Source organism: Hylobates moloch, unplaced genomic scaffold (assembly GCF_009828535.3).
Source record: "Hylobates moloch isolate HMO894 unplaced genomic scaffold, HMol_V3 SCAFFOLD_12, whole genome shotgun sequence".
Taxonomy (NCBI): domain Eukaryota; kingdom Metazoa; phylum Chordata; class Mammalia; order Primates; family Hylobatidae; genus Hylobates; species Hylobates moloch.
Genome location: NW_026652287.1, coordinates 52719698 through 52743388, shown reverse-complemented (window position 1 = coordinate 52743388; position 23691 = coordinate 52719698). Strand labels below are relative to the sequence as shown.

Here is a 23691-nt window from a genome sequence, read left to right as displayed (position 1 = left end):
TCTCGTTTGGTTTGATTTCTCAATATGGAAGATCTTTACTCTTGGGGACAAGATGATGACTATTCTTTTCTCACACCCCCCTCTGTCACCTCCCTTTCAGAAAGCATGCTCTGAATTGCCATCGGATGAAGCCTGCTCTGTTCAGCGTGCTCTGTGAGATCAAGGAAAAGACAGGTAGGCTGTTTAGAAGACACTTTCTGGCTGAGCGCGGTGGCTCATGCCTGTAATCCCAGCATGTTGGGAGGCCGAGGCGGGCAGATCACCTGAGGTTGGATTCGAGACCAGCCTGACCAACATGGAGAAACCCCGTCTCTATTAAAAATACAAAAATTAGCCAGGTGTGGTGATGCATGCCTGTAATCCCAGCTACTCGAGGTGCTAAGGTAGGAGAATCGCTTGAACCTGGGAGGCGGAGGTTGCGGTGAGCCAAGATCACGCCATTGCACTCCAGCCTGGGCAACAAGAGTGAAACTCCGTCTCAAAAAAATAAAAAATAAAAAAGCACTTCCTGTGTGTGTCTAGAGCTGCGGCAGCACACCTCTGATCTTGTCTCAGCCCTTATGTGCATGGTGGACCATTTTGCTCATCCCTTCTGTCTCGCAGAAGACGGCTAAGATGTTTTCTTTCTGCCTTATCATTGCCCTGGTTTCTGGTATGCACACTGATTTATTTTGTAGTTTATAACTGAGAAATACTGTTGCAAATCAGTAACAAGTGGCTGCATTCTAGGTCGAAGACCTAAGAGGTGCTTAGCATTCAGTTATATAGAAAAAGGAAAAATGACAGACTTAGGGAAATTGAATAAGAACAATTTTGTCGGCTGGGCACAGTGGCTCATACCTGTAATCCCAGCACTTTGGGAGGCCCAGGCAGGTGGATCATGAGGTCAGGTGTTCAAGACCAGCCTGGCCAAGATGGTGAAACCCCATCTCTACTAAAAATACAAAATCAGCCAGGCGTGGTGGCGCATGCCTGTAATCCCAGCTACTTGGGAGGCTGAGGTAGGAGAATCACTTGAACCCAGGAGGTGGAGGTTGCAGTGAGCCGAGATCGCGCCATTGCACTCCAGCCTGGGCAACAAGAGTAAGACTCCGTCTCAAAAAAAAAAAAAGAAAGAAAAAAAGAAAAGAAAAGAAAATTGAAAAAATAGTACAGAGAGTTCTCATATCTCCTTCTCCGGGCTTCCTGTCTCGTCAACACCTTCAGAGCCATAGTACAAATATAGAAACCAGGAAATTACACTGAGTACAATGATCTTTAACTGAACTACAGACCTCATTTGGAGTTCCCCAGTTTTTGCCCTAATACCCTTTTCTGCCCTGAATCCCACGTTGTATTTAGTCACCATGTCTCTTTGGTCTCCTGTGATCTGTGACCTTGTCATCCATGAATGACGTTGACCATTTTAAGAAGTGCTCAGCCGGCCGGGCGCGGTGGCTCACGCTTGTAATCCCAGCACTTTGGGAGGCCGAGGCGGGCGGATCACGAGGTCAGGAGATCGAGACCAGGGTGAAACCCCGTCTCTACTAAAAATACAAAAAATTAGCCGGGCGTGGTGGCGGGCGCCTGTAGTCCCAGCTACTCGGAGAGGCTGAGGTAGGAGAATGGCGTGAACCCGGGAGGCGGAGCTTGCAGTGAGCCGAGATTGCGCCACTGCACTCCAGCCTGGGCGACCGAGCGAGACTCCGTCTCAAAAAAAAAAAAAAAAAAAAAAAGAAGTGCTCAGTCATTTTGTAGCACATCCCTCAGTGCAGTTTGTCTGATGTTTCCTCTAGATTGGACTGAAGTGCGTTTGTGGCCAGAGTCCCACAGAGGCGATGTGTGTGTCCTTGGCACATTGTGTCAGGGAAAACATGCTGTCAATATGTCCTGTCACTACTACCATTGACCTTGATCACTTGGTCAAGGTTAATAACAATTTGAAAATAGCTTATAAGTGGGGCCACCAAATAAGGTGAAGATATTTAAACCAAGAGTCTTCTACACAAAGTGTCACTTGATTTCTTAGAGTGAGTTGGTCTCTTGAGGTCAATTATTTGAATTTTGTGTGTCACTTTGGAACATAGCACTTCATATTTGCTGAGGCTTGTGGCAAGTGTGTGTATATGTTGTACAGAAGTGTGTTTCTTTCTGAACACTGTTTTGGTGCAAGATTGATGTGTACTTGACATATATAGTGGTTGAGAACAGCAAGAGGGTATGAATTCTGCCTCCACCTCTGGCTGCATGACCCTGGTCCTTGGCTGAACCTTTCTCTGTTCCTGGTCCTCCTCTGATTTGGGGGGCAATAATAATACTTAGCTCATGGTTACTGAGGACTGTTGAGGGCTGTGTGAATTCATATATGTAAGGCTGTGGGCATGGTGCCCAGCCGTCAGAAGGAATCTGGTGACTAAAGGAGAAATTCAAGTTTGTTTTTTTTTTTTTTTGAGATGGAGTCTCACTCTTGCCCAGGCCGTACTGCAGTGGCGCTATCTCGGCTCACTGCAAGCTCCGCCTCCTGGGTTCATGCCCTTCTCCTGCCTCAGCCTCCCGAGTAGCTGGAACTACAGGCACCCACCACAGCGCCCGGCTAATTTTTTGTATTTTTTAGTAGAGACAGGGTTTCACCATGTTAGCCAAGATGGCTTGATCTCCTGACCTTGTGATCTGCCCACCTCAGCCTCCTGAAGTGCTGGGATTACAGGCATGAGCCACCATGCCCGGCGAAATTCCAAGTTTAAATCTACATTTAAGTTTCGCCTAAATGCTATGAGGACATGATGTCCCTAACCCTCACCAGTGTAAATTTATTTTTATTTTTATTTTTTGGAGATGGAGTTTCACTCGTTGCCCAGGCTGGAGAGCAATGGCACGATCTTGGCCCATGGCAACGTCCGTCCTCCGGGTTTAAGTGATTCTCCTGCCTCAGCCTCCGAGTAGCTGGGATTACAGGCGCCTGCCACCACACCCAGTAAATGAGAAACATGTTGATGGTTTTTTTTTTTTTTTTTTTTTTTTTTCTCTGTCGCCCAGGCTGGAGTGCAGTGGCGCAATCTCGGCTCACTGCAAGCTCCGCCTCCCGGGTTCACGCCATTCTCCTGCCTCAGCCTCTCCGAGTAGCTGGGACTACAGGCGCCTGCCACCACGCCCGGCTAATTTTTTGTATTTTTAGTAGAGACGGGATTTCATCGTGGTCTCGATCTCCTGACCTCGTGATCCGCCCGCCTCGGCCTCCCAAAGTGCTGGGATTACAAGCGTGAGCCACCGCGCCGGGTCTGGGCTGGTCTTGAACTCCTGACCTCAGGTGATCCGCCTGCCTCTCTGCCTCCCAAAGTGCTGGGATTACAGGCGTGAGCCACCACACCTGGCCTTTTTTTTTTTTTTTTTTTTTTTTTTGGAGACAGGGTCTCACTCTGTCACCCAGGCTGGAGGGCAGTGACATAATCTTGGCTCACTTCAGCCTCCTGGGTGGGTGATCCTCCCACCACATCCTCCCAAGTAGCTGGGATTACAGGCACGAGCCACGTTGCTCAGCTAATTTTTGTATTTTTTGTAGAGAGAGGGTTTTGTCATGTTGCCCAGGCTGGTCTCAAACTCCTGGCCTCCCAAAATGCTGAGATGATTACGTGTGTGAGCCACTGTGCCCAACCAGGCTCATATTCTGTTCTGCCTCTGCCTGCTTCACCCAATTCTCTAAGGAGCCCTGATTCCTTTCACAGTAAATCTTGGCCCTTGATGTGCTCATTGCTGTTGGGGTGTTGCTGCTCTTGGACACTCTTAGGACACAGAGCTAAGGAATATTTGTGGATTATTACAGATGCGTGTGTACACACACACACGTGCGCACACATTCACATCTGTTTTCCCATGTCTGTATATATTAAAAACCATGAGTTCATTATGATATCTTTATTTTTGTTTATTTATCTATTTATTTATTTATTTATTCTCACTTCTATTGCCCAGCCTGGAGTGCAGTGGTACAATCTCAGCCTCCCAGGTTCAAGCATTTCTCCTGCCTCAGCCTCTGAGTAGCTGGGATTATGGTGTGCACCACCATGCCTGGCTAATTTTGTATTTTTTTTTTTTTTTTTTTTTTTTTTGAGACGAAGTCTTTCTGTCCCCCAGGCTGGAGTGCAGTGGCGCCATCTCGGCTCACTGCAAGCTCCGCCTCCCGGGTTCACGCCATTCTCCTGCCTCAGCCTCCCAAGTAGCTGGGACTACAGGCGCCCGCCAACATGCCCGGCTAATTTTTTTTGTATTTTTAGTAGAGACGGGGTTTCACCGTGTTAGCCAGGATGGTCTCGATCTCCTGACCTTGTGATCCGCCCACCTCGGCCTCCCAAAGTGCTGGGATTACAGGCTTGAGCCACCGCGCCCGGCTAATTTTGTATTTTTAGTAGAGGCAGGGTTTCATCATGTTGGCCAGACTCGTCTCAAACTCCTGACCTCAAGTGACCCACCCGCCTCAGCCTCCAAAAGTGCTGGGATTACAGATGAGAGCCACCACGCCCAGCTTATTTTTATTTTTGAGACAGGGTCTCACTCTGTCACCCGGCTGGAATGCAGTGGTGAAGTCACAGCTCATTGCAGCCTCAACCTCCTGGGCTCAAGCAATCCTCCCACCTTGGCCTCCCAAAATGCTGGGATTACATGCATTAGCCACTGTACCTGGCCCATTCCAATATCTTTAATTCTAGTTCACCACAGGGTTCCGACTATTTTTCTCTCTTTCCAGGTTTGTGACTCCTTCCTCCAACAGTGAGAGCCTGCTCCTATTGTCCTCGGTACTTTTGCTTGTGTAATCAATCTCCCACCTCCTTCACCCCGAAGTATACTTAATCCCCCAGCCAAGCAGACCCCTCCTTTTCCCCACCCCCCAGCAGACTGCTGCTGCTGACAGCCCCCACATGATACGCCCCCTGTTGGTCTCCAACACCCAGTGCCAGATCATCCTCCCGACGGGGCCAGATGCTGGGCTCTGATGCCCCTGGCTTCCTGCCCACCTCAGATGCCTCTCACGGGTGTGTGAATATCTGATGACCTGTCTTTTCTGTTCCTTATTTAAATTATGGGGAGCAGATGCTATGGAAATGGAAACACAAAGGTTAGGCTTTCCTAGGGAACCAGACACACAAGTTTCTTGTTAGCAGTGAACTGGTTTTAAGCAAATTTGCCCTCAACTCCCTGGCAGCACTCCCTGATGGTGCTTCAGCATTCGTATGGTGAGCTGGACAAGTGGAGGCCCTGCACCCGAATGAGCCCCAAGTACTGCGAGCTGAGGGAAACTGCTCAGAAGGACACAGCCAGTGTGTATCCATCCCCTGGAGACACTGGCTGTGGTCACGTGTTTCTTAGTATTGTGAAATTGTGCAATGTTGGTCCCTTTCACTTTTCACCTAATAAAAATAAGCCAGTATCAGGACCACTTGCTGAGGCATGTGTACCACTAGGCACAGGCAGCCCAAGTTATCCCTTGCTCACCCCTGACCCTGACCCCAGGAAGCAGCCTTTGGGGGCTCCCCACTGCCCACAGCGGGTGTTTAGCAATGCAACATCTGGAATTTAGTAATAATAAAAAGCTATTTTAAAAAGTACTTTTTTAAGGCTGGGTGCGGTGGCTCACGCCTATAATCCCAGCACTTTGGGAGGCCGAGGCGGTTGGACCACCTGAGATCAGGAGTTCGAGACCAGCCTGACCAACATGGCGAAACCCCGTCTCTACTAAAAATACAAAAATTAGCTGGGCGTGGTGGCGTGCACCTGTAATCCCAGTTACTCACGAGGCTGAGGCAGGAGTATCACTTGAACCCGGGAGGCAGAGGTTGCAGTGAGATTACATTGCACCACTGCACTCCAGCCTGGGTGACAGAGTGAGACCCTGTCTAAAAAAAAAAGTACTTTAATCAACTGTAGTCTCGGGAAGCTGTCATTCTTGACCTTCCTACCAGTGAGCTGCTGGAGCTGATGAGAAACCAGTTTTTGAGAGTGTGGGTGTTCAGCCTGGGCACGCCTCTTCATAATTCCATCTGCCCCTGTGTGGATGTTACTGCATGAGTCTGTTAGTCTCAAATTCAGCAGTTTCAGGAGGGAAAACAAGAGTTGATACCAACTGTTGCCAGTGCAGCTGAGATGTCTGTCCACTTCAACCCCTGGCGTGGCCCCGCCTCCCCACCCCCATCCGCCTAGGCTTTGAGGGCCATGCTTAGGACTTTTTTTTTTTTTTTTTTTTTTTTTTAGACAGAGTTTCGCTCTTCTTGCCTAGGCTGGAGTGCAATGGCGCGATCTCGGCTCACTGCCTCCCAGGTTCAAGCAATTCTCCTGCCTCAGCCTCCCGAGTAGCTGGGATTACAGGCATCTGCCACCACACCCGGCTAATTTTTTGTATTTAGTAGAGACAAGGTTTCACCCTGTTGGTCAGGCTGGTCTCGAACTCCCGATCTCAGGTGATCTGCCCGCCTCGGCCTCCCAAAGTGCTGGGATTACAGCCGTGTGCCACCACGCCCAGCAACATTTTAAATTTTTTAATTTTTTTAAATTAAGACACAGAGTCTCACTGTGTTGCCCAGACTGGCCTCAAACTCTTGGGCTCAAGTGATCCTCACACGTCAGCTTCCCCAGTGGCTGGGATCACAGGCACACACCACCATGTCCAGGGGTCGCTGAGGACTATTTTTTGGGGGGATGAGGTCTTAGTATGTTGCCTAGGTTGGCCTTGAACTCCTGAGCTCAAGTGATCCTCCTGCCTCAGCCTCCCAAGGTATGGTGTTACAGGCATGTGCCACTGTGCCCGGCCACCCAGGACTTTTGATTCCTCCAAGCTGAGTCCCAAGGCCACTGCAGGGCTCAGAGCACAGGCCACCTGGGCATTTCCTTGGAAGCTAATGCTTTCTTCCTACTGACTGGCTCAAACATCTGGGTACAGGGTATGTTTTGGGGTACAGTAGGACAGGGATGAGACAGCAACTGCTCCTCCCCAAAATGCACAAGCCTGGAGCTGGGGGATGCCTGTTCCTGAGTGTCACTTGGAGTGTCCAGGTATCTTTTTACATCAGGAAATGCAGTCAGTGAGTGCTGTGGGTCCCACCTGTGGGCCACCGGCCTTGATGTGAGGAACACCTCAGCCTTCTAGTCTCGGAGACAAGCCAGCCAGTGGCAGGAAAGTAAACAGGATCTCGATTCTGCTCCATCTGTCCCCATCCCGTGACCAGGAATGGCCAAGTCTCAGCCCAGAGGAAACTGTTCATGGTCCTGATCCTGCACCCTGTGGTATCCACGGGCCACCTCTCGAAGGGGAATCCCATGAGCCGGGGTCCTGGCGTGCTTCTCAGTTTAACCCACGGTTCTCACATTGCCCTCTGGCTGAAGTCTGCAGCAGGCCTTATAGTAAAGACCAAACTTCCACAGAGCATTTAAAGCCTGGTGGGGCAGGACATGGTGGTTCACACCTATAATCCCAGTACTTTGGAAGGCCGAGGTGGGAGGATCGCTTGAGCCCAGGAGTATGAGACCAACCTGGGCAACACAGTAAGACCCCGTCTCTACAACAGCAACAACAAAGATTAAGTCTGGTGGGTATTGATGGAGCCTGGGCAGGCAGCTACAGGCTTCCTCGAGTTGTTCCCCAGAGCCCTGCATAGCCTTGGGCAGACCCTGTTTCTTCTGTTTTACAGATGGGCAGTGGGAAGCTCTAAGAGACAAGGGCCTCCCCAGGGCAGGCCAGTCACCCATGGCCCGGCTGCATGCCGTCCCACCCCGTATGCTGTCCTCACTCATGAAAGGGACCCAGGGCCTGTCCCTCATGGCCGGCACTCATGGGCCCCACACACCCACCTGTGTCATCTGAACAATGATCATTCCTGGCCAGCGCAGGGTCTAGGATGCACTGTGTTCTCAGGGTCTGTCCTGGTGCCTTTCTGTTTTTGTTGATGAAAAACTGTTTCTGGTGACTGATACATATTAACTGAAATCACTTTCATCCGGTTCCCCTTATGAGGTTCAGAAGATTCAGTGTCTGGGGGCCTGACTTAGAACACAGGGCTTATCACTCACAGCAGCCTGAAAAGAAAGTGGTCTTCCATGTAAACCTGGCATCACCGGATGCACTGGCAGCACTCCCTGGCGAACCCCAGGAATGGCCTGTCGGAGGTATGCAGGCAGGTCCCTCAAAGCTTGTCTCCTGGGGTCAGCTTCACCACACCACAGTGTCTGGGCATTCCTGCCCTGCGGTGGTCTCTGAAGGCAAGGACACCCTCAGCGTATGCATTTCCTCCCAAACCCTCCTTCCCAGAAACAGCTGTCCTCCTCGGTGTCTAGAGGAGCTGTTCTGAGAACAAAATAAACCCTGATTAGTTGCAGAGCTTTGAATTTAGCTGGGAGGACCAGATACTGGCCACAGTCCCTTTGCTGAGACTCTGGGACTAGGTATGTTGCAGAATTCAAAAGCATTGGATTTAAGAAGTGTCACATTGGCCAGGTACAGTGGCTCACACCTATAATCCCAGCACTATGGGAGGCTGAGGCAGATGGATCACCTGAGGTCAGGAGTTCGAGACCAACCTGGCCAATATGGTGAACCACCCCCCCACCTCCCTCACCCACCCGTCTCTACTAAAATACAAAAACTAGCTGGGCATGGTGGCAGGTGCCTGTAATCCTAGCTACACGGGAGGCTGAGGCAGAAGAATCACTTGAACCTGGGATGTAAGGGTTGCAGTGAGCTGAGATCACACCACTGCACCCCAGCTTGGGCAACAGAGTGAGACTCTGCCTCTAAAAAATTATAAAAATAAAAAATAAGGTTTGTCACATTGATGTTCCCAGTGAGGACTGAGGCGTGGCCTGAATTCACACAGTGGTGTTTGGCACCAGAGCAGGGACAGCCTGGCACATTGGAATGGGTCAGGCTTTACCTCCACATGAGCATGAGTGACAGCTTGTGTGAAAAGCTTCGGATCTCAGATCTCGAGTGGGTAGGCAGCTCCGAGACGGCGTGCTGAGCCCCAGAGGCCCCTTGCAGACCCACCCGGCCATCCCATACTGGGCGGTTCTTGAGAAGGAGCCTGCTTTGCTTTCTCCACCCTGTGACTGTGTCTCTGGGGAACGAGAAGTTTCTCAGCCAGGCCTGTTGTGCTGCAGGAACCCTTGCTGTGCTGTAGGAACGCACAGAGCCCCATTCAGAGGAGTAAATGTAAATAATGCATAACATCAGGGAATGCCTTTTTCCTTTTTTTTTTTTTTTTTTGAGACGGAGTCTCGCTCTGTCGCCCAGGCTGGAGTGCAGTGGCGCAATCTCGGCTCACTGCAAGCTTCGCCTCCCGGGTTCACGCCATTCTCCTGCCTCAGCCTCTCCGAGTAGCTGGGACTACAGGCGCCCGCCACCACGCCCGGCTAATTTTTTGTATTTTTAGTAGAGACGGGGTTTCACCGCGGTCTCGATCTCCTGACCTCGTGATCCGCCCGCCTCGGCCTCCCAAAGTGCTGGGATTACAAGCGTGAGCCACCGCGCCCGGCCTAGGGAATGCTTTTTTGTCTTCCTAATGATTGGCCTTGCTAGTTGGCAGGCATAAGCCATTCTCATTCTTTCCCTTCCTCGTCAGCAGTCAGCAGGTCGGGTCTGTTGCAATTACAGAATCGGGTTCTGTAAATTCAGCCAGGAAGCTGGGGTGTCATGGTGCTCATGGGGCTTTCCTGGGTCCTAGCAGTCACCCTGAGGCCTGTGAGTCATCTCTCTGGAACTGAGATCCTTTTTCTAATTAGCTGTACCCTGGGGCTAAGTCCCATGTACATTTCTTTAGGGTTCTTGTGGGAGTAGACCCCGGCAGCTGGGGGACTTATTCTCCAGGTTGATTGGAGTATCCTTTCCTCCCCTCAGTCTCAGGGTAACTCAGAAATTGAGCCCTTGAGTCTCATCAGCCAAGTGGCTCCAGACACTCACCGCAGGGCTGTTTACATTTGAATTAATTAAAACCAAATGCAATTAACCAGTGCATTCCTCAGCCACACCAGCCACATTTCAAGTCTCAGCAGCCACACAGGGCTGGTGCCTCCTGTGATAGAAAGGTCTAGAACATCCCATCATTGCCAAAGTGTCTGTTGGACAGAGAAGTGGATCAGTGTAGATAAATATACAGATTAAGGAATCTGAAAACAACCTGATGTCCATGATAACTAGAAAAATAAAATGTGTGTCCAGGCGCCATGGCTCACACCTGTAATTCCAGCACTTTGGGAGGCCAAGGTGGGTGGATCATTTGAGGTCAGGGGTTCAAGACCAGCCTGGCCAACATGGTGAAACCCCTGTCTCTACTAAAAATATAAAAATTAGCTGGGCGTGGTGGCATATGCCTGTAATCCCAGCTACTCGGGAGGCTGAGGCGCGAGAATCACTTGCACCTGGGAGGCGGAGGTTGCAGTAAGCGGAGATCAGGCCACTGCACTCTAGCCTGGGCGACAGAGCAAGACTCTGTCTCAAAAAAAAAAAAAACAAAGAAAACAAAACAAAACGTGGTCCATCCATGCAATGGAGTATTATTCAGCCGTAAAGAGGAATGAAGTATTGGCACAGGCTGCAATGTGGGTGCACCCCGAAAACATGATGCTGGGTAGGACAAGCCAGATGTGAAATGTCACATCACGTGCTGTGTGATTCCATCAATATGAAGAGTCCAGATCAGGCAAATCCATAGAGACCAGAAGACTCGTGGTTGTCCCAGGGCTAGGGAGGGGGCATAGAGAGTGACTGAGCAGTCATAGAGACGGGGTATCTTTAGGGAGGATGAGAATGTTAGCTAGTGGTGGTGGTTGCACAACCTTGGGAATAAACTAAAAACCACTGAATTATTCACTTTAAGCAGGTGAATTATATGGCATGTGAATTATATCTCAATAAAGCTCACCTCAAGGATTGAGAGTCTTTGGTAGGGGCCGTATCTAAACCAGTGTGCCTGTAGCTTAAGGCCTTAGTGCACATGCACATTCTTATGAATTAGCACTTTTTTGCTGCCTCTTAGGGCTTAACTATTGACAGAAACTGTCTTGTGCGTTTGTACTTTTCTGGTTGTTTTCTGACCTCTCTTTTCCTGGAAGACCAGCATCAAGAAAGCACAGGGCAGATCTGTGGTTCATCTCTGCCCTGTTGTGGGCTTGGCACACCATAGATACCGGGAACTTCTTTTTTTCTTTTGAGCTGGAGTCTTGCTCTGTCACCCAGGCTGGAGTGCAATGGTGCGATCTCGGTTCACTGCAACCTCCACTTCCTGGGTTCAAGCGAGTCTCCTGCCTCAGCCTCCCGAGTAGCTGGGATTACAGGTGCCCGCCACCAGGCCCAGCTAATTTTTGTATTTTTAGTAGAGATGAGATTTCACCGCGTTGGCCAGGCTGGTCTCGAACTCCTGACCTCAGGTGATCCACCCGCCTCGGCCTCCCAAAGTGCTTCGGATTACAGGCATGAGCCACCATGCCTGACCAGAACTTTTTTTTTTCTTTGTCTTTATTTATTTATTTTAGACGGAGTCTCACTCGGTCGCCCAGGCTGGAGTGCAGTGGTGTGATCTCGGCTCACTGCAAGCTCCACCACCCGAGTTCAGGTTCATGCCATTCTCCTGCCTCCACCTCCCGAGTAGTTGGAACTGCAGGCGCCCACCACCACACTCCGCTAATTTTTGTATTTTTAGTAGAGACGGGGTTTCACCGTGTTAGCCAGGATGGTCTCGATCTCCTGACCTCGTGATCCGCCCGCCTCGGCCTCCCAAAGTGCTGGGACTATAGGCGTGAGCCACTGCGCCCAGCCTCTTTTTATTTTTGATTTTTTGAGTCACGATCTCGCTCTGTTATGCAGGTTGGAGGCACTGGTGTGATCATAGCTCACTGCTCCCTTGAATTCCCGGCTCAAGTGATCCTCCCACCTCAGCCTCTGGAGTAGCTGGGACTACAAGTGGGTACCACCATGCCTGGATATTTTTCTGTGGAGATGGGATCTTGCTGTGTTGCCCAGGCTGGTCTCTTTTTTTGTTGTTGAGACAGAGTCTCGCTCTGTCGCCCAGGCTGGAGTGCAGTGGCGCAATCTCGGCTCACTGCAAGCTCCGCCTCCTGGGTTCACGCCATTCTCCTGCCTCAGCCTCTCCGAGTAGCTGGGACTATAGGCGCCTGCCACCACGCCCGGCTAATTTTTTTGTATTTTTAGTAGAGACGGGGTTTCACCGTGGTCTCGATCTCCTGACCTCGTGATCCGCCCGCCTCGGCCTCCCAAAGTGCTGGGATTACAAGCGTGAGCCACCGCGCCCGGCCGCCCAGGCTGGTCTTAAACTCTTGTCCTCAAGCAATCTTCCCTTCTCAGCCTCTAAAAGTGCTGGGATTACAGAGATGAGCCAACCTGTCCAGCCCTGGTGAACTTATTGATAGATCAGTTCCTTGGGAAATTCCTTTTAGAGTAGTCAGGGCATTGGATGGCCTAAAACTCTTTGATTCACAGGTTGGGAATTGGTTGGTCATGGTTAGTGTGCGTGTTGCTAGGCTGGTTACCTCCCTGTATGAGACTCAGCCAAAGAAGCACCACATCTCATGGTGACTGTAGCCCAGCTCCTGAAGCTTCTAGACCTTTCCCCCATGGCTCTCATTAGTTGTTGTTTGAAATTAGAGCATTTCTTCAGATGAAAAAATTGGGCCACACGGTGGCTCACACCTGTAATCCCAGCACTTTCGGAGGGTGAGGCGGGTAGATCACGAGGTCAGGAGTTCGAGACCAGCCTGGCCAACATGGTGAAACCCCGTGTCTACTGAAAATACAAAAATTGTGTGGTGGCTAGCTTAGTTGGGAACTATGGCTAAACATCATCCTGATTTGATCTTTTGCTGCAAGCAGGCTGGTGTTGCCATCAGATGACTGTGTGAAAAATTTGATGGCAAATGTGTTATTTGTGACTCCTATGTGCCTCCCTGCACTCTGGTGCGCATATGTGATGAGTGTAACTATGGATCTTACCAGGGCGCTGTGTGATCTGTGGAGGTCCTGGGGTCTCTGATGCCTATTATTGTAAGGAGTGCACCATCCGGGAGAAGAATAGGGATGGCTGCCGGAAGATCGTCTATTTGGGGAGCTCTAAGACCTCTTCTATGAACGCAAAAAATATGGCTTCAAGAAGGGGTGATTGGCCGGGCGCGGTGGCTCACGCCTGTAATCCCAGCACTTTGGGAGGCCGAGGCGGGCAGATCACGAGGTCAGGAGTTCGAGACCCTCGAACACAGTGAAACCCCATCTCTACTAAAAATACAAAAAATGAGCCGGGTGTGGTGGCGGGCGCCTGTAGTCCCAGCTACTCAGGAAGCTGAGACAGGAGAATGGCATCAGCCCGGGAGGCAGAGCTTGCAGTGAGCCGAGATCGCGCCACTGCACTCAAGCCTGGATGACAGAGTGAGACTCCGTCTCAAAAAAAAAAAAAAAAAAAGAAGTGATTGGTGGGTGGCCCCTTCCTCCCCACCACCCCACATCAAGCTGCTGCAGCTGCCAGAAAAGATGTCTACTATTACCAGCAGAAAGGAGCAAAGCCCAGAGCATCACCAGGAGTGCCTGCTGGTGTACTGGCAGCTTGCCACCCCCTCCTCTCCCTTCACACAGACATGTAGTAGGGATGGAAAAGGATTCTTCACAGAGCACTTTGGGACACTGTATCGGAGAAAAATTGATAGATTAATTAATGGTTTTTCTTGAATTCGAGAAGCAAAGATCTGTTCTCCATATTGGTATGTGCTCCCTCAACCAAGATCTTCTAAAAAGAAATAATATTTTAGTCTTCTGCTTGAGTAGTTGACTATGAAACTACACTCAGTGGAAAACATGTTCTTGCAGCAGCTCTGGTGGCAGCTGTCCTTGAGGAACCTTCAGTGTGGGGTGGGGAGCTATCAGAACAAGAAATGTAGGCATTTACTCTTTTTTTTTTTTTTTTTTAATTTGAGACGGAGTCTTGCTCTGTCACCCAGGCTGGCGTGCAATGGCTCGATCTTGGCTCACCACAACCTCCGCCTCCCGGGGTCAAGCAATTCCCCTGCCTCAGCTGCCCAAGTAGCTGGGATTACAGGAGTCCGCCACCACGCCCGGCTAATTTTTTTATTTTTAGTAGAGATGGGGTTTCACCACGTTGGCCAGGGTGGTCTCAAACTCCCGACCTCAGGTGATCTGCCTGCCTCGGCCTTCCAAAGTGCTGGTATTACAGGCGTGAGCCACTGCTCCCGGCCTACTGTTTTAACACTTGTGCTGGTGTCATGTTATTTTCATTCTGAGAAATTGGAAACCCTTTCTATTGCTATTAATAAAGTTCGTGTTTATCTTCTGGTAGTCAAAAAACAAAAACAAAACAAAAAAACAAAAATTATCTGGGTGGGTTGGCAGGTGCCTGTAATCCCAGCTACTCGGGAGGGTGAGGCAGGAGAATCGCTTGAACCTGAGAGGCAGAGGTTGCAGTGAGCCAAGATTGCGCCACTGCACTCCAGCCTGGACAACAGAGTGAGACTCCGTCTCAAAAAAATTAAAAAGAAAAATAAAATTGTTTATGGTAGATAGAAGCCATCAGTGAGTACTGTTTTTCTTTTTTTTTTGTTTTGAGACGGAATCTCACTCTGTCGCCCAGGCTGGAGTGCAGTGGCGCGATGTCGGCTCACAGTAACCTCCACCTCCTGGGTTCAAGCGATTCTCCTGCCTCAGCCTCCTGAGTAGCTGGGACTACAGGTGCGTGCCACCACGCCCGGCTAATTTTTTGTATTTTTAGTAGAGATGGGGTTTCACCGTGTTAGCCATGATGATCCCAATCTCCTGACTTCATGATCCGTCTGCTTCGGCCTCCCAAAGTATTGGGATTACAGGCATGAGCCATCGTGCCCGGCCAAGTGCTGTTTTTCTTAGCTGTGGCTCTTAAATGTTTGCAACTCCTCACAGGGGGCTTATTTTTCCAGATGTGCTGCCTGGCACATCTGGAAAAATATATATTACGGCATTATATGTTACAGTGTTTTGCTGTCTTCCTTTTGCCCTGTTACCACATGCAAGGACAGTAGCACAGAAAAACAAGCCTAAACCGCATATCATTTTTAGTCAGCATCAGCAGTTCATATAATTGTTTGTTTGTTTATTTTTTGAGACAGGGTCTTTCTGTGTCACCCAGGCTGGAGTACAGTGGCATGATCATGGCTCAATGCATTCTTGACTTCCCAGGTTCAGGTGATCCTCCCACCTCAGCCTCTCAAGTAGCTGAGACTACAGATACAAGCCACCATATCCAGCGAATTTTTGTATTTTTTATAGATGGGGATCTTGTTGTGTTGCCCAGGCTGGTCTTGAACTCCTGGGCTTAAGTGATCCTCCCGTCTCAGCCCCTCAGAGTGCTAGGATTACAGGCATAAGCCACCACATGCTCGGCCTATTTACTTTTTAAATGTACAGAACAGTAGGAATTTTTTTTTAAATCACCTAATAGTTTATTTCAGAACTGCAGGGTTTTAATTAACAAATGTGTAAACATATGGAAATGAAATTAATTTGCATATTTGATTGTGGTTCCAGCATTTTCATTTCTCACGCATCCGTGTGAAGAGACCACCAAACAGGCTTTCTGTGAGCAACATGGCTGTTTATTTCACCTGGGTGCAGGTGGGCTGAGTCCGAAAAGAGAGTCAGCAAAGGGTGGTGGGATTATCATTAGTCCTTATAGGTTTTGGGATAGGCGGTGGAGTTAGGAGCAATGTTTTGCGGGCAGGGGTCTCACAAAGTACATTCTCAAGGGTGGAGAGAATTTCAAAGAACCTTCTTTTTTTTTTTTTTTTTTTTTTTTTTTTTTTTTTTTTTTTTTTTTTTGAGACAGAGTCTCGCTGTCGCCCAGGCTGGAGTGCAGTGGCACGATCTCGGCTCACTGCAGGCTCCGCCCCCCGGGGTTCACACCATTCTCCTGCCTCAGCCTCCCGAGTAGCTGGGACTACAGGTGCCCGCCACCTCGCATGGCTAATTTTTTGTATTTTTAGTGGAGACGGGGTTTCACCGTGTTAGCTAGGGTGGTCTCGATCTCCTGACCTCGTGATCCGCCCGCCTCGGCCTCCCAAAGTGCTGGGATTACAGGCGTGAGCCACCGCGCCCGGCCTCAAAGAACCTTCTTAAGGGTGGAGGAGATTACAAAGTACGTTGATCAGTTAGGGTGGGGCAGAAACAAATTACAATGGTGGAATGTCATCAGTTAAGGCTATTTTCACTTCTTTTGTGGATCTTCAGTGGCTTCAAGCCGTCTGGATGTATACGTGCAGGTCACAAGGGATATGGCTTAGCTTGGGCTCAGAGGCCTGACACTTCAGTTGTGACTGGTTGTGATGTATTTTAATTAGAGATGATGGAGATTTGCCTAGTGTGATAATCCCTCAGTTGGGTGAATATCTAGTGTGTGGCAGCCACTATTTCAGAAACTGATGGATCTGAGAAACTTCCATGACTTAAGATAAGGATTTATCTAGAATGTTACTTTTTTTTTTGAGATGGAGTCTCGCTCTGTCACCCAGGCTGGAGTATAGTGGCGCGATCTGGACTCACCTCAACCTCTGCCTCCCGGGTTCAAGAAGTTCTCCTGCCTCAGCCTCCCAAGTAGCTGGAATTACAGGTGTGCACTACCACGCCCAGCTAATTTTATATTTTTAGTAGAGATGGGGTTTCGCCATGTTAGCCAGGCTGGTCTGCCTCAGAGAACAGAACAAAGGCTGTTCTAGCGCCTGTCCTAGAATGTTACTTAAATGAACTAACCTGTGGGACGTAGCCTAAAAGTTAAAGCCAGGCAGTTCTCAATACAAACAGGCTGGGCTCCAGAAGTCTCCTTGTTTAGAGTTAAGGAGTAACCTCAGTGCCCATGATGCCCAGGAAACCATAAGATAAAACAGCCCTTGGGCCGGGAGGTGGCTCACACCTGTAATCCCAGCCCTTTGGGAGGCCAAGGGGGGTGGATCACGAGGTCAGGAGCTCGAGACCAGGCTGGCCAACATAGTGAAACCCCATGTCTACTAAAAATACAAAAATTAGCCAGGCATGGTGGCACATGCCTGTAGTCCCATCTACTTGGGAGGCTGAGGCAGGAGAATTGCTTGAACCCTGGAGGTGGAGGTTGCAGTGAGCCGAGATTGTGCCACTGCTCTCCAGCTTAGGCAACAGAGTGAGACTTCATCTTAAAAAAACAAAAACAAACAAAAAAAAAACAGCCCTTGGTCGTGTCAGACCACACCTTGAGGTCTGTTGGGGGCAGTGTGGAGAGGAGGGGAAGTTGTCCATTACATCCATGACTCTCTGGGTGACTCCAGCTGTAGGGACACCCTTCAGCCTGTGAGTGGGTCACATCTTCTTTGTCATGCCTTGCTGCCTGCTGGTCTGTCCCCCTCCCGAGTTTCTGGTCTCCTTAACTGGACCCTGCTGGTCTGAGCTGAGGAGGGACCTCCCTGCCTACTTGTGTCTGATTTGAAGCAGTGGCTCTAAAATATCTCCAGGAAGACTGGGATTTGCTGTGGGGCTTGAGGACATGCCCATTATCAGGTTAAGGAAGGTTCTTTCCATTCTTTGATTTGCCTGTGGGTTTTTAATTTTTTTGAATCATAGTCTCACTCTATCACCCAGGCTGGAGTGCAGTGGCACAATCTTGGCTCACTGCAACCTCCGCCTCTTGGGCGCAAGTGGTTCTCGAGCCTCCACCTCCCAAGTAGCTGGGATTACAGGTGTGCACCACCACACCCAGCTAATTTTTCTTTCTTTCTTTCTTTTTGAGACGAAGTTTCGCTCTTGTTGCCTAGGCTGTAGTGCAATGGCATTATCTCAGCTCACCACAACCTCCGCCTCCTGGGTTCAAGCGATTCTCCTGCCTCAGCCTCCCGAGTAGCTGGGATTACAGGCATGCGCCACCATGCCCAGCTAATTTTGTATTTTTAGTAGAGATGGGATTTCTCCATGTTGGTCAGGCTGGTCTCCAACTCCCAACCTGAGGTAATCTGCCCGCCTCAACCTCGCAAAGTTCTGGGTTTACAGGCGTGAGCTTTTTCTATTTTTAGTAGAGATGGGGTTTCACTGTGTTGGCCAGGCTGGTCTGGAACTCCTGACCTCGGGTGATCCCCCCAACCCCAGCCTCCTAAAGTGCTGGGATTAGGGCATGAGCTACTGTGCCTGACCAGGTTTGCCCAAGGGTTTTAATTGATTTTGTTAATTTTCTGTATCTTTTTTTTGGCAGGGGAGGGGGTCTTGCTTTGTCGAACTGGCTGGAGTGCAGTGGCGCAGTTACAGCTCACTGCAGCCTCAAACTCCGGGGCTCAAGCGATCTTCCTGTGTCAGCTTCTCGAGTAGCTGGGATTACAGGTGTGTGCCACCACACCTGACTCATTTTTTAAATTTTTTTGTAGAGATGGGGTCTTGCTATGTTGCCCAGGCTTTTCTCAAACTCCTGAGCTGAAGTGATCTTCCCACCTCAGCCTCCCAAAGTGCTGGGATTACAGGTGTGAGCCACTGCACCTGGCCTTTCTGCATCTTTGTTTTGTTTTGCTTTGTTTTTTTGAGACGGAGTCTCGCTCTGTTGCCCAGGCTGGAGTGCAATGGCACGATCTCGGCCCACTGCAAGCTCTGCCTCCCAGGTTCAAGCTATTCTCATGTCTCAGCCTCCCAAGTAGCTGGGATCACAGTAGAGACGGGGTTTCGCCATGTTGGTCAGGTTGGTCTCGAACTCCTGACCTCAGGTGATCCACCTACCTCAGCCTCCCAAAGTGCTGGGATTACAGGCATGAGCCACCGCACCTGGCCACCTCCACTTTCTTGCTGGGAAAGAGTTCATGACGCGGGCCTGAGCTTGGTGTTCCCGGAGCCCTGGTGAAACAGGAGTGTTCCCTTTTCCCCTTTGCAGGGCATGTGACAGGGGTGTGGCTCACTTCTTCGGTGCCCCGAAGCTCAAACCCCTAAGGGGGAGCATGCCGTCAGGCAGGTGGAGGGAGCGCAGGCTCCGACGCCACAGCGGCAGCGCAGCGTCTTAGGGTTGTGTTTATAGCTCCCAAAGCCCCAGTGGGCATGTGTTACAGTGTGCTCTTTCAGCTTAGCTGTCCGCAGGCTTGTGTTAATCAGCTCAGTTAGACCCTCTGCCCTATCTCAAGGACAAAGGGCTTTCTCTATTCTGGGGTTCTTGCCTTAGTGTACTGGAAAAATCGGATCACATGTGGGCTTGGAGAACGAGTACAAGGTTTTACTGAGTGGTGTAGGTAGCTCTCAGCAGATGGACGTGGGGCCCAAAGGGGGTTGGATTGGGAAGGTGGTCTTGCCCTGGAGTTGGGCCGCCCAGCAACTGGGCTCTCCTGGATTTCCCTCGGTGTCCGCATCGTTCCACTATCAATGGCCCGCCAGCGTCTATTGGTATGTTCTTCTGCTGGTGAGTTCCTCTCGACGTCCAGCTGCTTGTGTGTGTCTGCTTAAGGTCTCAGGCTTATTTGGGCACAAGATGGGGTGTGTGGCAGGCCAAAAGGCAACTTTTTGGCCACAAAAACAGAAATGTTTGTTCTCACTTAGGTCCGAGGGCACAGGCCTGAGGGTGGAGCCCTCACCAGGGTCCCCGCCCTTCTCTACCCAGCACTTCCCTGCCCCACTCCCATATAACTGAGAAGCTAGATTGGAGCTGAGAGGTGAGAGGAGCAAGCAGCAGCAAGGTTTGGGGGGTGGGAGGTGCCAGGAGCAAATGAGGCCAGATCCCAAAGGTAGGGGGCCTTGGGTTCTCATGGAAGAATCCTGCTGGCCTTCTGCCTTCACTGTGTTGGGCTCCCCAGCCTCCTGCTGGGGCCACCCCACGATGTCCTTCACATCCCAGGGCACTCTCCTAGGGAATTGGGTGGTACGACTTCCTCCATGGGCCTCTCACAGCCAGTCTCGTCTCCTGCTGCTCAGAGCACCACCCAGCCACTTGGAAGCCCCTGCCTATTCCCACACTGTCACCTTGCATCTTGGCAGGAACAGCTTCCTTGGCCAATAACCTCATCCAGTCCCTCAGCTCCCAAAGCCAATGGCAGCACCGCATGGCCTGGGTTCCTGCAGCCTTCCTGACACCCCTAGGCTGGCATTCTTGGGGTTGGACAGGCCTGCTTCCCACCAAACAGGTCTCCCAAAGCGAGTAGGTTGCTCCTCCTGCAGCGTGGCCTTTGTCTCCCCTTCCTTATTTGGTGTCCTGGCGTTTTCTCCACTGGAAGCGCTGGAGCAGGCGCTCTGCCCTGTGTCATCACCTCCCTGACACAGGAACGCGGAACGCCGGATCCTTCCGAGTGGCAGTGCCACCACCACCCGAAAGACAGTAATGACGCAGAGGGGAAGCAGGCATCCTACAGATGTGTTCGAGGAAATAGGCTTACTCTCAATTCTGGACTGTTCCACCCCAGCTCTTATGGGCCCTGAGAGTTTGGATTTTGGACTGGGGTGGTTCAGAGGCTCATCAGAGCTCCCAGCAGCAGCTCAGGCTCAGCCTTCAGGCCCCTCCAGCCTCAGGCAGGGTTTTGGCCACCCCAGCATGGTGGCCATGTAAAACAGAAGCAAGATGAACTACTGGGGAAAAGAAAGGAAAAATAAAACAGACATACAAGTCAGTAAGGCCAAAAGTTGTGTTAAATTCAATAGACATCAAATTACTCTGTCAAATTGCAATACATTTCCATGTGCAGATGCTGGTGTCTGTGCTGGCCTCGCTGTAGGCAGGTGACAGGTGTGTGCTGGCCCAGAGGACAGATCACCTTTCTAGGAGTCCTACTCTAAACAAGGTAAAATCTGGTCGGGTGTAGTGGTTCATGCCTGTAATCCTAGCATTTTGGGAGGCCAAGGCAGGAGGATCACTTGAATCCAGGAGTTCAAGACCAGCCTGGGCAACATGGCAAAACCTCGTCTCTACAAAAAATATAAAAATTAGCTGGGCAGGGTGGCGCATGCCTGTAGTCCCAGCTACTCAGGAGGCTGAGGCGGGAGGATCACTTGAGCCCAGGAAGTCAAGGCTGCAGCATGCCACTGCACTCCTGCCTGAGTGACCTTCCCAATAGCTGGTGTTTTTTCTTTTAAGCAGTTGGGATCTAAGTACAGAAGGTTATTTACCACCTGCCTACCTTATCCCTGTCCTCCAATATCAGAGGCCTTGTTTAGGGAGGAAACACCCTCACAACAAATGAAAGTGGCTCCTGGTGAGCACCTTGCTAGAATGCCTTGTAGAACTCATTTCCGTATTACCTTTGTCTCTTTGACTACAAGATAAGCTGGAGCTGATGGAAGTTGAGCTCTCATTCTGAAAATCGGGACATGAAAGTTAACCTCAGCCTAGGTCCCAGTTACCACGCTGGGTCCCACCGGCAGAACTGTGGCCAGTGGCCTTGTTCTTTCTAAGGGTCACTGGTCAGGAGGCCAGTAGCACAGGAGACCCCGGTAGCAGTAGCAAGACCCTGGTTCTTATCCCCCCAGGGCAAGCAGCAGCCACTTGTCATCCTCAAAGCTCAGGTCCAGCACTCAGTAGGTGCTCAGTAAGTGACTGAAAAAGCCTCGAAAGGTTTCTAGAAAGCAGGAAGTCTCCATTTTTTCTCCTTAATGTTGATTCTCACCTGTGCAGAGTCACCGGCACTGTCAGTTCCAGACTCGGTGGGTGGGCCCGAGGGCAGATGGACATGCTTGTCTGCGCCTGCGCCTGTGTGATCAGAGCAAGCTGTGACTATAGGTATTCATTGCGACTCAGGTTGGCACACTAGGCTTGGGCTCTCTGTCACCAAAGGACTCCTCAGAGAGAGATTTGGCTGCCTCTCACAAGGCGTCAACCCTCTGTCTGTTCCAGATTCCACAATTTAATCCATCTCCAACGTTCATTCCAGCTGTGGATGGTGGGGGGAGATGGGGAGGAGGCTCAGCCTCCATGATCGATTGATTGGCACAGGAGGCCCTGCCTCTGCTTTTGAGGGGCCAGCTTCTTGCTGATTTGAGACAGCAGGGAGAGCTTGAGGTGAGTGTTTTGCTTAGTCCCATACCCTGATGGGCTCCGGGCCGGGTTCTATGTAATTCCATCCAGTCAGGTGCCTGGGGCAGCTCCATTCACAACTGGGGCCTGCAGCCAGTGGAGTGACCACTGACAGCCACATGATTGGAAAGTGGCAGACTCAAGGGGTCAGTCAGGGCATCTGATTTAATCCATGGGTTAGTCTTCTCCCTGTGGGGTCCCAGAGATGGCTCCCACTTGCTGTGGGAAGGAGGCAGGAGCAAAGCCTGCTGCCAAGTAAGAGCACTGCTGAGTGGGTGAGGGGGCAGGTGAGCATCTTGGGGAAGTCAGGGCAAAGGAGGGTCCCCTCTGAGCCTTCTGCATTTCTCCACATCTTTGTTCCTGAGGAGAAAAATTAAAGCAACTTGGGGTTATGTTACTGTCTTAGTCCACTCAGGCCACCCTAACAAAATGCCACCGACTGGGTGATTTTTTTTTTTTTTTTGAGACGGAGGCTCACTCTGTTGCCGGGCTGGAGTGGCTTAATCCCGGCTCACTGCAACCTCCGCCTCCCGGGTTTAAGCGATTCTTCTGCCTCAGCCTCCTGAGTAGCTAAGATTACAGGCACGCGCCACCACGCCCAGCTAATTTTTGTATTTTTAGTAGAGATGGGGTTTCACCATGTTGGCCAGGATGGTCTCGATTTATTGACCTTGTGATCCACCCGCCATGACCTCCCAAAGTGCTGGGATTACAGATGTGAGCCACCATGCCCAGCCCAAACTGGGTGGTTTACAAAACAGAAATTTATTTCTCACAGTTCTGGGGCCTAGAAAGTCCCAGACGAAGGTGCTGGCCAGGTAGAGTCCATTATGAGGCCTTTTCTCTTGGCTTGTAGGCGGCCGCCATCTTGCTGTGAGCTCACATGACCTCTTAGGGAAAGCAAGCTCCCTGGGGTCTCTGCCCATCAGGACATTAATCCTATCAGATCAGAGCCACATCCTTATGACCTCATTTAACCTTAATTGCCTCCTAAAAGCGTCACCTCCAAATAGTCACGTGGGAGTTAGGGCTTCAACGTGAATTTGGAGGTGACACAAACATTCGGCTCACAGCATTGCCATATTGTTTCTTAGAAAAACATAATCCCAATTTTATTTTATGTCATTGTTTGATTTACTGGAGTTTCTGTCACACACAGTAAGTTAGGAACAGAAGGAAACCTGGCAGTTTGAGGAGGGGGGTACCTTTGTTTTAGGTCTGTTTCCCCATATGAGTGCCTCCGACAGATGGTATCCCTGAACCGAGCTTCTGGTACCTCCAGCCTCCCTGCCTGCCAGTCAAGGGCCCTGGGGGAGCTGAGGAGCACAGCTGAGAAGCTCTGGAACAGTCACCGGAACTGAGCTTGCTGTAATTGATGGTAACGCATGTCTAATGACCATAATTAGTCCGGCAGCAGTGTACAGGGAGCACAAAGGCACGGTGCTGAGGGAGCTGTTGTAGGCGCCACCCAAGCGGCAGCTGGCAGGGCAGATGTCCCCAGCATGTACTGATGGTGGCAACCAAGGCACAGCGGTTCTCCTTGGTAACAGCTTTTTAAGTTTTGCTTTTGCTTATAACACATATATAGTAAAAATGAATATATATATATATTTTGAGATGGAGTCTTGTACTGTTTCCCAGGCTGGAGTGCAGTGGCATGATCTTGGCTCACTGCAACCTCCACCTCCTGGGTTCAGGC

General features: G+C 50.5%; 1 protein-coding gene and 1 pseudogene across 1 annotated transcript in view; both read left to right on the top strand.

Annotated features, from left to right (window-relative positions):
- Nucleotides 1–23691, top strand: part of PBX4 (PBX homeobox 4) — a 60943-nt gene that overhangs the window by 21846 nt on the left and 15406 nt on the right. The window contains exon 2 of the mRNA XM_032170246.2: nucleotides 101–174. Coding sequence (XP_032026137.2) covers nucleotides 101–174 — 74 coding nt within the window. The remainder of the gene's footprint in view (nucleotides 1–100; nucleotides 175–23691) is intronic.
- On the top strand, nucleotides 12803–13130 carry LOC116479539 (PHD finger-like domain-containing protein 5A; annotated as a pseudogene).